This window comes from Colius striatus, chromosome 5 (genome assembly GCF_028858725.1).
Source record: "Colius striatus isolate bColStr4 chromosome 5, bColStr4.1.hap1, whole genome shotgun sequence".
NCBI lineage: Eukaryota > Metazoa > Chordata > Aves > Coliiformes > Coliidae > Colius > Colius striatus.
Genome location: NC_084763.1, coordinates 28,774,049 through 28,788,260, shown reverse-complemented (window position 1 = coordinate 28,788,260; position 14,212 = coordinate 28,774,049). Strand labels below are relative to the sequence as shown.

Sequence of the window (14,212 nt, the reverse complement as noted above, 5' to 3'; positions counted from 1 at the left end):
TTTTTCCTTCCCAGATGCAGGACTTTGCGCTTGTCCTTGTTGAACCTCATGAGTTTCCTCTCTGCCCAACTCTCAAGCCGGCCAAGATATTAGAATAGAAGATAATTAAAAGATATTGGAATTAGACTCCTGAACACATCTTGTACTATGATAGAATGTAATCAGCTGATGATTTAAAATCCCATGTGTACATAAACACACAAGTTTTCTAAAAAAGGGAACTGTTTAATAGGCTTCACTTAAAAGTCAGGAATAAGAAGTAACCAAGAATTTATCTAAGATGATGGCAGCTCTTTTTACTGCTTACACAGCACACAGAAGTGAGACGGGCCCTCTTATGTATGCACAAAGGCAGACACCTGCCCCAAGATGTTGTAATCCAACTCAATTGTTCACAGGAAAGTGGAGATACATAGATATAAACCAGCGCTGTTAATGGTCAGACTCTCCTTCTTTACATCCTCCTTAACCACCACTTTTAACTATTCTCTAATATCTGACCATTCTTTGTAGCCAACCTGCATGTAGCCAATAAGAAGTTAAATAAATATATCTAGAGGTTTATAGTCACATGCAGATGTGCGATGAATTCAGGCAATATCTGACATGGACAAAACATAGCATCCTTTTGTCTATAAAATCTAAAAGGTTAAAACCAAACCTAGGCATTCTAAACCATGTATTAGCTTCCAATAAGCAAAATAACATATTCCAAGCATTTCATGGGCTCCACATGAACATAAACCAAACTAATTCTGTCAGGACAGATGGGATCACTCCCAGACTCCATAGGAGGTTACTACATTATTTTGCTTTAGTTTCCAGTGATAACTAGAGGTTTAATAATACTTTTTTTCCCATAACACTTCTTTCCAACGTTTAAATATACAAAGTGTTTTGTGTGTTCTGCGTTTGGGAATCAGTTGTTAAACATAACATTTGCTAATCTTCTTTCATCAGGCAATTTTTATTTGGCATTGGCAGGAGAAGGAAATTTTAAAACATTCTCTTTGCCTTGCATAATACTCAAATATAAAAATAAATATAGCATCATTGCTTTCTCTATATTTCTTGACTCTAAACATTATAGAAATCAACTTGTACAAAGGAATGATATAACAAGGCAGTAATAAAGAAAATAAGTCACAGCATAGATAATTGCTTGATTTTATCTTACTGATCTATTGCTCACTTTGGAAAGAGGCATTAACTGGTTAGAGTCTAGCATGCAATTGCCCAGATGTCATAAACTGGTTTTCAGCCTCTGTGGCCATTTCTCTGCTAGTGCAAAAACAGAGGCTTAACTTCTACTGTGCTTTCCTTTGTTCTTTCATTTCTTCTTCTTTCATAAGAAGCTTCTGAAAACACAGACTGCGTAAAAGCTTGGTGTTTTTTAAATCATCAGTTCTAATGAATTATATCACGCAATATTTTGAGTTAATTTCTGCTTTCATGAATTCAGGTATTGATTTGGCTTTCAGATGGCTTACAATAGAGATTAATTCTAAGATGCTACACAGCTGCCATGTTCTGCACATCGTTACAAAAGTGGGAAGGGACATTTATGAGTAGAAGAATCTTATACCTCCATTTCCCTTGCAAGACATATAAATTGAATAACCCAGACTGCACCTTTTTCTTACAGTTGCCTTTTCTCTAAATCTTGTGAGACAAAAAACATACAAAATGCTTTAAATACTAGGCTGGCTCTTTGTGGTTACCTTATATCTGCCAAACCCAGACTACTCCACATCAGAAATAGCTAGCTTAATTAAAGTTGTCATCTCCTAAAGCTAATTCAATCCCTCTGCCTTTCAAACTGAGGATAAAGTTTGAATTAAGACATCTGCCTTCACAGTCTCAGCAACACAGGTACAGCTCTATCCTCTCTATGACTAGGACCATTCCCTCACGCCAGTTGCAACAGTTTTGGTGGCAGACTATTTGATTTTGGTAATATTTCTACTAATTTTGTGTATCAGATTGTCCTACTAAACACAGACACCCAGGTGAGCTTGACAGTCAGGCCACAAAGGACACGCACAGCAGCCGTGCATGGCAGGGCTGGAAGGCTCTCTGCCTGCTCTGAGGTGCTCAGCATTGTTGGAGGAGACAGTCTGACAGACGTAGAAGGTATCTTCAGCTTCTCCTCACACCATGTGGATGAATGGGAAATCGCAGCAAGTAAGCCAATGTCTTTCATTTAAGATACAGCAATCACTCATCATACCCTCGTCTTTGACTCAGAGATTGCAATGTGCTTTACGCAATTCCTTTAAATCAACTTTGAATATGTCTGAGTGTAAACTGCTCCAACTGCCTATTGCATCTCTCTCACAGAATCCAAAAGGCATGGAGTCTGTATGTATGCCTTGCCTCTTACCCTAGTGTAAGCCAGCACTGCTTGTGTTTTGACACAGAGTTGCCTCTGTGCTCACAAAGATGACCGATACTGCAAACAAGGCATCCTCTGAGCACTCCTTCACTAGGATCACTTTAAGCTTTTTAAAGGCAGAAAACTCCTACATTTTAAAATTACAGATTAATTTTCCTAACAGTGCTTCCACTGTAGAAGAAATACAGGTATGAAGCATTTGTGCATTAACAAACAAACAAACAAAAATTTAGATAAAACTCTAGCAATGTGACTGCAATCACACAGACAGAAACATCTACACAGTTGGAGTATCTCAGTTGTCAGCAGGGATTACTATCAGTGAAGCAATTCACTATTATGGATATTTCTATTATTATCCATGTGTTATTATGATGTAGAAAAGAATGGAAAAAATATGCTTTGGCTTATAAATCAAATCAGTCAGTAACAAAAACTGGTAACAATGTGTGTGAAATGACAGCGTTTAATTTTTACTAAGATACCCTCAGATGTCTATCTGAACATTAATGATTTCATTTGGTATGGCTGTGATCTTTCAAATGCAAGCATTGCATACAGATACAAGCCAATCACCAACTGCTTTGGGATAAGGATGGTCTTTACAACTATCAATGTGAGTGTTAACAGAGCAAAACACAAAATTTAAGACAGTATATGTGAATATGTGTTTTCTATCTTCTGAATACCACCTTTGATTTACCCTTGACTGCATGCTTCTGATTTCTATTAAGTATGACTACCTCCTTGTCTTGTCAAGCAATTAAAGTGGCAAAAGTAACAGCAGATGCTTGCATTTTATTACAACCACTCTATAGTGCATAAAAATTGCAAGGTAATTGAAAAGGTCCTAATAATAAACCACTAGTTTACTTTTTTTGAGACAAAATAAATATATATAACCCCATTCAGATTTCATTTTCACAGCACATTAGACAGTTTCCAACTTGTCTTGATTTTTGTTTTATTTTATGATTGTAAATAAACCCTGGAAAATTCCTTCCCCCATTTTACCACCTGAAACTGCAGCTGTTGGCTGACACTATCAAAGCCTCGCAATTCTGAACTCACGTGCAAATCTCATCAAGCACAGACACTTCTAATTGATTCCAGAAGTTTTTCTTTTACTAAGATCAGTGGGCAGAGGAATAATGAGCAGCTTTTAAGAAGAGGGGGGAGGGTGCTGAGCTCAGGGAGTGGAGATTTTAAAAGCTCCAGTTTGGCTGCTCTGCCAGAAATGCAGAGCAATTTTACGGTCAATTGGACAGAGCATCTGGAACTATACATCATAGTCTTTAGTTGATGGTGGTGAAGTAGACTCTCAAACTGGTTAAGTCTAAAATCAGTAATGACTCTGCTGTCACACCTAAGTGGAAACTAACTTAATCTACTGCCAGATTTTACTGTGACTTTTTCTATGGGACGTTATTCCCCTTAGGGCAGTTGTCAAGAACATCAAAAGTCCATTCCCTGGTATGCACTGCATGGCATAGCAGACTTTTTTGAATGAAACTAACATAGAAAACACAGATTAGAACTTGTGTTTGTTGAATTCCGTGTGTGTTGACAAGGCTCTTTATCATAAGTTAGTAGAGTTTCCTTCAACCCCCAGCTTCATTTCTAAAATACATTTCAAATGCACCAGCCAATCCAGTTAGGGCACAGAGACTGCAAAAACACTGGGGTCATAAATCATAGCAGAGGGCATGGAGCTTTTACCCTAATGAAAACCAAATATGGGATATGCTGCTCTCTGAAATGTGGCACAGATGATCATAATGTGGGACCAAAGAAAAATGCTACAGAGCAGAAAACTATCATTGATGTGGAAATAAGTTCTTATGAGTAAATGTTTGTTCTAAGTCAGTAGTCATAAGTCAGTGTAATTTACCAGCATTGGAATACTAAGCAACAAGAGAGGTAACAGCAAGTCTTTGTATGATGAAATGAGAAATAAGTAGCGTGGCCATATATCACATTAAGAGAGACTGCTGTGGAACACAAAATATAGTGCAAATCATTTCTTTAATAAAGAGATATTATATATTTTATCCAGACAAATTAGCCGATATAAGAAATATGAGAATTGCATCAAAGATAAAGAAGCAGTTAATTTGGTACAGAATATTGTCTCCAAAAGTGTTTGGAACCACTGCATCTACCTAGTTTAAATTATCTGAAGGATTAAATAAACTATTTGACCACAACATAGTTAATTTCTACCTTCATGAGTTAAGGGCTAAATTATACTTTGCAGAACAAGTTTTTATCTATCTTCTAAAGTTGGTTGTATTTCTGATACACCACATGCCCACAAGAAACTGAAAAGGTAAGTCATTCATTTAAACCATCCCACCTGTCTACAACTTCTCTTTTTCTTTCTTTTCCCCAATGAAAATTGTCCTTCATGTAAATTAATACATGCCTGCCAGTGCTTTCATAGCTAGGTAGGCCAGGAATTTGAAGTGCAGGAGGGGTCTGGGTGAAGAGATTTACTCTCAAATATAATGCCTTAGGTGAAACAACTGTAAAACAATAACAAGCACATCAAGACAGACATCAGCATTTCCTCCTTCAGCTTCCTCACTCCCAATTCCTTAGTTTGTTTCTCAGTACTGAGTTGCAGATACTATGAGAGTTGGTGAAAATATTTAAGACAAGAGTTCCAATAACATGTCAATGGCACTCATTTCTACTTACTCCTCATTAGAACCACTGTCAAATAACAGTCAGTGCTTGACCAAAATCAGCTCATGGAATATGCTTACTGATGCCAAACCAGAGTAGTTGGATGGAAACACTTTGAAGAGGTGCACCATCATCACAGATTTATTTTTACATATCGTGCCTGAAGAATTGTCACATAACTGAACACACAGGCAACGTTTCCTGCTACCTCCAGGTGGTTAGGAGACTCCAGACCCAGATTGACAGAAAATTATTTGGCTTTAGTAATACATGCGGTCATCACATTACACAGGCATGAAGTAACCAGCCTGATGAAAATTAACTAGTGTAGGATGTAGTGGTACAGATTCTCAAGCAGAAACACATCAGTTCCTCAATTTACAGTATAATAAGTCAAATACACCTCTGCTCCTATCCTCAAGGGTTTTAACGACCTCCATCCAAGAAAAAAATTGTCTTAATATCTGAGGAAATTTTTGAAGATCACTACTTTTTTCTTAAAAAAAGCAAACAAAACCAAATCTTTCTTTCATCTAACCATCCATATGAAATACATACAGCACAAGGAACAGAAAATGCATGCTGAGAACTGTGCCTTTTTCCACCTCCCATAAGAAGGGAAAAAAAAGGTCATTTTTCTAACTTTCATAACCTCAAATTATTGACTTGTTTGTAGAAGAAAAGGACACCAGGAATTATCCCAGAAGTGTATCCTGGAAGGACCTCTAATACATTACAGGGAGAACAGTATCTTTAAATGATCAGAAAATAACAATTTTCACACAGAACCAAGGCTAGTAACACACAGCTTCTAAGTATCTATAAATCCAATACTGTACTTACTAGACTGTTGTCACAGTTAACAATCACATTAAGACTGCAGCTTTAGCAAAAGCAGAAGTCCTTTTTTCTTACAGACTTCTGCTTCTATTTTACTTCCACCTTACCTGAGCCTACACAAGAGGAATTTTCCTCCTCAAGAAGTTTTAACACTCATCTGAAGAAAAATCTTTGGGTGCGTAAGTCAGACCATCAGGCTACTGCAATTAGCTGGGCAGTAAGGCTAAGAGACTGGAGTCAGAAGGCCAGACTGCTCCTCCTCCCGGAACTGAAATTGTTTGCTGCTTTTTTTCTGCACACACCTGAGCTAATTTAATGGCAAAATGGGAAAAGTTTGCTCATTTGCCCAGCTCCTCTCTCCTTTACTCATTGCTCCCCTAGTTTTTCTTCTGTATTTTCCTTCTAGTTTTCACCCGGAAATCCTTCCTCCTATGCTGTAGTTCTGATAATTAACAGATCTTCTTATGAGCCAAATGCATTCATAAATCAATTGGGTTTGCTATTTAGAGTTCCCTGCCATATTTATTACTGAAATCTATCAGCTGCTTCTAAAATATTCATGAGAAATGTGAACACAAGAAATACAGTCACAGAAGAAAACAGTAGCTATAAACAGGTGTCACATGCTTTTTCACTAATGATTCAATATCCTGTTGGCAAAATCAGTCTCGCACTTAGCTGCTGCAGTGGGCACCATAAGGACGCCGTGACAGAATTATTTGTTAAATTCTAGACATGCTGAGTGATGCCATCATGCTTCTTGCAGTTAATTTTTCTTCATGCCTAAGTAAGTGTCCTGAGATTTACAGACAAAAAACAATACAACACAGATAATTTAGAAGATGTAGTGCATTAATTCCTATTGCTTATGAATAGTAGGTTACTAAAGACTTGTTTATTTGTTAACATAAGGATGATGATGTAAGAAGGACATTATTTATGTATATTAGAGATTATGAGTACTAGAAATACAACATTAAGATGAAAAGTCAGCTAAATCTCAAAGTCAGCTAAAGAAGGAATATTTACATGAGGCAAACAATAAGATTAAATAAATGTTTTAATTTACATCTCAAAAATTTAATTGGATTTGAAAGTGAAACAGACAAAGAACTTGAAAAGGACGTAGATAAAAATTACTAAGGCATATGGAGCAGATATTTTAAAAATTGCTATGAAATACATCTATATTTATGGGCTTCACAAGATGTTCAAAGCTCCCTACACTGTTACACCCTGAAGGATAGATAACTTCTGTGAATGTTAAACAGGAGCAATTCTTAGAACAAATTTTACATGTAATTTCTGAGAAAATCTTTTTAAAATCTCATTTATTTATTGATTATGATTTCCGATATTGCTGGTTCAAAATAATCTGATCAATATCGATCCAAAACATTAATATTTGAAGACTTCTCAACACAATCTAACAGATGTCTGGTAGTTTTCCTTTGCTCAGATTTTTTTTAATCATAAATATTATTAATTCTCCTCAAATTCAGTTAGAATACTCCAATAATTCAAGTCTGAGAGCTGTATTTCAAACATTATAGAATTAATTGCCATTTTTTTTGTGACTTAGTAAACAATAAAAATATTTTCCAAATTATATTCAAGCATGTAAAATCATGAAAATATTTGCTAGCAAATGAATTGAAGAAATATTTGGTTTACACACCAAAACTTTACCACTGTAAAAATATGTGAACAAAAAATCAAAATAATTCTTGATTTATGGCATTTATCTAGCTTTAAATATTGTACATTAGTTATTTTTTCCTATCCCAGGTAAAAAGACAAAAGAAGAAAAAAAAAAAGACATACAGTAACACAAGATATTTTTCCACTCTCTTACTGCCCAATCTCTTAGAAAAGTGGAAGAATCTACCAATTATCAGAAAATGCAAATAGGAAAGCTGCTGGAAATTTTGCAATGTTTCAAGTCAAAGGAACCATTTTCAACTTAATTTGAGTCTCAATTCCTACTAGTTCAGTTTAATTTTTTATGGTTTGAAGCCAAAGTAGTATTTCTAGAAACAGTTCTACTAGTCTAGCAACTCATTCATACACTTGCTGATAACTATCTTTGCTGGTAACCAGTACTAGGTAGCTTGGGTATGTTATTCAGATCAGTATCATACTGATGATGATATTACTTCATTCAGATAATATTAGAAGAGTTATTATGAAATACCAACTCTACAGACTTAAAAATATTAGAAAGCAAAAGTCACAAATAAGATAAATATAAGTACTAAGAACATCAAAGAAACCATACTTAATCAGACCAGAGGTCTAGTTAGTCCAGTACCCTATCTTGGTCAATTTTAAAAAGTCTGTTTCTGAGGTATAGTATAAGTACAGAACAAAATATTTTATATTTTAGACTCTTGCAGCCTCTAAGCATTTTCAGATTTGTCCCATGAAAAGTGAATTAATCAATTTAAATTTATCAACACATTTTAATAATTCACTTCAAAGCATACGGCCACTAATATATTATTTTTGCATTAAATGGTAAATACAAATTTTCCTGATTTTTTCTCAATGGAAATTGGCATCTCTGTAGCAAAAATCAATATCTTTTCTTATAATTTAATCATAAAAAGTGAGAAATAAAAAGATGAGAAATAAATCAATAGTCTACTCAAATAGTATAAAAAAATAAGGATGCAAAACATTTAATGTTTCTGCTTTCTCTAAAAAGACCAAAAATTCTAGAGTTATCAGCATAAACATTTCAAAATAAATGTCTTACCTGATATACATAGCCCAAAGAAGGAAACTGACTCCTTAGGTAGCCAAGTTTATAAACACCTACGAAGGCTAAACAGCGGATGATTTCCAAAATTCCTGCTTTGAGTCTGAAAATGGGAAATAGTTCAGATTAACATCCAATCTTTCCTTCTTTGCTGACTTCAGTGAAAAAGGACACGTCTGTGATGTCCTCCACTTACACCAAGTCATCTTTCTTAACCTTATAGTTAAGTTTTTATAGTATAAGCCTTTCAGGAACTTAAAACAATGAATTTGCTGGGAGTGAAAATACACATATTCACAAACTACATATGAGCTCACACAAATGTAGCTGTATATATACATATTGTCTTTTTCTCTAAAAAAATTACAGCAGAAAAATTCTGAAAACTGCTAACTGAATAGTTCAGAATCTTTTCATTGGTCTATTTCTATAAATTTTCACTAATTAATATTTTATAATTCCTGAAGTTACAGTCATCTCTGGCATATCGACAGATTATTTTACCTATCTTTAAATAAATTGTTCAGTCTGTAGAAGTTAAAGGTATTCCTTTCTGAAAATATGACGAAAAGAAGAACTGGCACCTCAATCACAAAGGAAGCTTCTGTTCAACATTTCTGCCCTGTCAGGGCAAATCTCTCTGTGAGAAACTGTGAGACGACTTAGTCGTCCATTGTATTACAGTGTCTATATGGACTACTTTTGTAGTGTATGTTTCACTGGGCTGGTGTATGACTTGAATTCATACTGATTAAATTTATTCTTAAGTCTATACCATCCTTCATATGATTTTGAGTCTACTCTGAGCTACATCTGTGCTTTTCATATCCATCATTGTATCTGACACCTATATCATACTACAGAGGAGTGACACTGTATGGTTGCAGTCTGAGCTTGGACAGCCTTGAGACAACCTGCAGGTCTCACTGGCTTGACAGTGTCCCAAACCCAGAGATGTGGACACAACAAATGCAAATACAGAAGGTGGCCTGAGTAGCCTGTCTCATAACTTTTCTGCATGGGACAAGGTAGATATAGCCACTACATGCTATGGGAACACTCCTGGGTTTAGGTGCTGACTAGTCATGTATTATTTCCTAGTCAACAGACAGCAACATACATATGTCCGAGTGTATCTATATTTCTTTATCAATATAATTTCTGACACACTTGAGATTTCCATATAATGATAAATAATGCATAAGAGAAAAAAAACAAAACAAAACAAAACCAGCACAAGTGTATTTTGTATCTTACCTGTTCTCCAAAAGCATTCCCAAAGAGGTCAGGGACAATATGATAAAGCCAATTCTCAGGAGAATAGTTGCCTGTGATAACACCTGTTAAAATGTTGACAAAGGATTCATTCAGAGTAATTGTTTGAAGAGAAATTGAGCTTTCTCACTCATTGATGTTAGTGGCTGCTTTTAGAGTAATTTGTTACTTTAAACTTTAAAACAAAAATATCTGCTCTAGACAGCATGCTAATCTGGAGTAATCACCATCACAGTTGTGTCTGAAGGCTGTATTTCCAAAATAATGTTTAAGATACTCCCTTTTGCACTACGTGTTTTCCTGAAGTTACCCGTTTCCCTTATACCTTTACCCAAGAGGGAATAAACTTATTTCTAGATAAAAACACCAGCAGTCCTGTTCTTTCTTACCAGGTTTTGCAACAGTCATCTATGAATCCTAGCAGATAGCAAAAAATACATTGGTGAGAATATGACATGACAATACAACCATATTTAAGAAAAAAGAAAACTAATGTTGCACCTTCATGACAACTCAACACTTCTTAGTTCCCAATTCAGCAAAACTCTTCAACTCATACTATTAACTTGTCAGACCTAAAACACTTTTAAACTTTAACATGTATTTTAATACTTGGATGAATAGCAGCATGAGGATTTGTGTCCTTAAAATTTACATCAAAGTGACATAAATAAAATTCAGGTAAACAGGAATTATTTTCATAGTGAGGTTCGTTTTTTTTTTCATTTATTAAATGTTAAGTATTCTAAACAGCTGCTTGTGAAAATCAAATATTTAATCAGTTTTCTTGTTCCCTCCCTGACCTCCCGTCAAATATTAGTTTTGAAAAGCATTTGTTTTTTCATTTAAAAAACAACAAAAAACCCAAAACAAAAGTAGTGGATCTGGCTGAGTTATAGGAAACCTTTCTGGCTTCAATAGCAATAAGGTTTATGAATAGCATCTTGCACTTCAAGATTGAAGGCATTAGAAAAATAAAAATCTATGAAGGTCTGCCCTGATTTCAATAAATACCACCCAGTGACATGCCCACCTTCCCTCAGTGGTGGCCCCTACTCATTGAAGAGATCTAAGGTAATTATCTTTGACCATGCGAGGCTACATCAGGATATTCTAGTTTCACAGCTATATGAACTTCAAGTGCTGACATTTGCAAAATGCATCAAACCACATACTCAGCCTGGGCAGGCTTCTGTTGTTTTACTGAAGAATCACAATCATCTACTTAGATACCCTTAATAATTAGTCATTGAACAAAGAAAACGTAATCCCATCAATGAGTGTGCTAAACAGCTGCCTCCCCAGTTGTTTACAGGCCAGAACACGCTTCTCTCAAATTATAGTCATCAAGCTACTTTGTTGCATAGTTTTATACCAGGATAGATCAAACGCATTACTGCATTGCTATGTTTCCTAATTTCTCCATCTCTCCTCATGGTAAACTTAAAAAACATCAGACCAACGGTAACCATCGTTACCTACTTATACGTAGACCTTAAGAAAGGATATTCTTTGTCACAGGAGACAGGATACTGAGATAGATATTGAACACCGAGTATAGCAAGTATTATTAGCGAGGTATTAGTATTATTAGCAAGGTTTGTATCACTTGCAAATTCCAGATACAAGTTTTAAAATTTGCTGATAGAAGATTAAATTGAGGCTACTCATTCTGAAAACATCAGTTCCTAGAATCCAAAAATCCCACAACTATCTTAAGTTTAAAAGACTTTCCATTGTTAATATGAAACAAATTGTTTTGAAGTGACAAGGATTTCCAGAAAAAAAAAAAGGAATAGAAATATATTTTAATTTATGTTAATAAATCAGCAGAACTAAAGCAACCTTATACCTTAGGAAAATTGAACTGAAACATAAACAAGTCTTTATCTTTAAAAGGTTAAATTTCTATAAGAAGTTCTTTGGCATAATGAGCAGCTTAGCTAGGTCATATTTTACAGATTCTGTTTTCAGGCCAATTTCCATTTCTCTTCAGACGCTCTCCTACTTGAACCATAGCATACTGAATACTAGCTGTTTGTAAAATCTCTTACGGTTCAATTTCATCTGTAACCTAGAACATAGAGGACTGGATGCCTGCAAAACCTGCAGGTCACAATTTACTGTGAACTGGTACTATCATCAGATTCACACAAATGCATGGCACTGTAATGTCTAACTACATTCTTGAAGCTTTTCACTTCCCAAGTCTTCAGCTTCCTGCAGTGATGAAGGATGAGGCATAAAGTCTTACTGGGAACCATTCAGCAAGTTACTCTTCACTGTAGATACACACACCACACTCATATACAGGAAAAAAAAAAGTATTCTCTCATTTGTGCTTCTAGTCAAGGACTACCAAGAAATTTATGGTGAAACGCACCATGATGCCATCTGGGAATAACAGCTTTTAGAAAACCAGACATATAGCATAAATCTTAGCATTATTAGTTAGCTTCCATAACTTTCTCTTTACAGCTCCAGTGGTATAGTTATATGCTGTCTTGATTCTTTTATTTACTTTCAAACGTCACCCTATGAAGTGGATGCTGGCAGCTGAGGCATCCATTTTCTAGGCACTACTCTACCAAAATCAACAAAATGGTCAGTGGGTTATACCTCTAAACTGAACATCATATATTAAACATACACACTGCAAGCTACAGTGTGAAAAGAATGTGCCTTTTACATCTTCATTAGTGTTAGCATCCTTGTTCCACTTAAACACAATATGCATGGATGTATATATAAAATTAATGAGTATTTATATACTGGAGTATTTGTATAAACAGAGAAGACTGTGGGACCACAGCAGGTTCCTCAATTACAAGTCAGCCACAACTTTGCAATGTGGTTATTGGCTGCAGTGAAACAGAAAAAAAATATTTCTGTTGGATTTTTATTTCATTGAAAGCCTTAAAAATATCTTGGAGCCTTAAAAAAAGAGGATGGGGTTTATAGAATTGGGGAAAAGTTGACATGGCTTTTTAATCAACAGAATCCCACAGCATTATTATTTTATGGAGGTTTTTTTTGTAATGAAAGAGTAATTTAAATAAAGGAAATACATTATTCAAAATATGTATCTAGATGAACACTGAATTCAAAACTGGCCTTAAATTTCCAAGAACCCAGATTGTTCTATTCCTTTTGAAGAACAACATGGATGCATTTCTTCATCGTAATGAGTTCAGTGTTTCAAAAAAATGGCTAGGATCAATGTCAGCACATTTCATACACTAAAAGATGCCTTGCTGTCACTTATCAGACACTTTCAAGACTCAAATGCAAAATGCTAAGACAATGCCATGACATTTGCACTGTTAGGTGTCTGAATGAATGTCTTTTAACTTAGAACTCCTAAAAAACCCTGTAAATTCTTAGCAATATTCCATATACAGTACTTTGTGATGTTCTATGTATTGTGTTCTTTGCTTTCAAGAGATCTACCGTATCCCTTGCTACTTTTCCTTTAATTGAAACTGTTTGCATATTCATAGCCACAGTATCTATTAACAACAAAAAAGACACTGTAAAATGTGTTTAAGGTACACTTCACTTTGATTTATGTGACATGCAGTTATGGGGCCATGAGACTTTGGCTTTGAATGTACTGCAGTTTTACACTTCTAGCACTCTCTCTGGGACTGATCCAAATCTCATTTCTTCAATGAACTTTGGATCAGATCTAGATGTGCAGAGTTCAGATGTAATTTTTATTCTCTGGATGTAATGCAGATCCCTGTATAGAAAAGAAACATTGTATGCTCTGTCCACTGGAAACACTCTATGCTCTCTCTTCCTTGGTTTGCTCCTTTTATAAGTTAAATGTAGGTCATTCAGACTGAAGGTATATGGTTGCTCTTTACGAATAGAGAAATTTAACACATTTACAGGGCGTGAGACCAAACACTGAGCAACTGTAATCACTTGAGAAATGTAATAGCTGTGTGCTCTGTCTTATGGTTATTATGAAATGGAACTTATACCTAAAAATGAGGAAAACAGTTAGCTTTCTCCATTTATGGAGCTATGCCACAGTTATGACATAATTCATAGCCAGACAGAAAGTTCCAGTTGTATCCATAGACATTTCATAACTCAGTGTAGTGGAAAACTGATATTGAAGAAATAATTTTGCCAAGTAAAGTTATTCATACACAAGTTTCCTTCTCATGACAGCTTCCCCACTGAACTGCAGAGTGATGCTGGAACTCTGCCTTGGGACCAGCACTTTCTACACCCACGCTGAA

At 35.3% G+C, this 14,212-nt stretch overlaps 1 protein-coding gene across 1 annotated transcript in view; it reads right to left on the bottom strand.

Moving 5' to 3' along the window:
- Positions 1–14,212, bottom strand: part of AGMO (alkylglycerol monooxygenase) — a 192,557-nt gene that overhangs the window by 72,143 nt on the left and 106,202 nt on the right. The window contains exons 11-12 of the mRNA XM_061997405.1: positions 9,942–10,024; positions 8,682–8,787 (exon numbers count right to left, since the gene is read on the bottom strand). Coding sequence (XP_061853389.1) covers positions 8,682–8,787; positions 9,942–10,024 — 189 coding nt within the window. The remainder of the gene's footprint in view (positions 1–8,681; positions 8,788–9,941; positions 10,025–14,212) is intronic.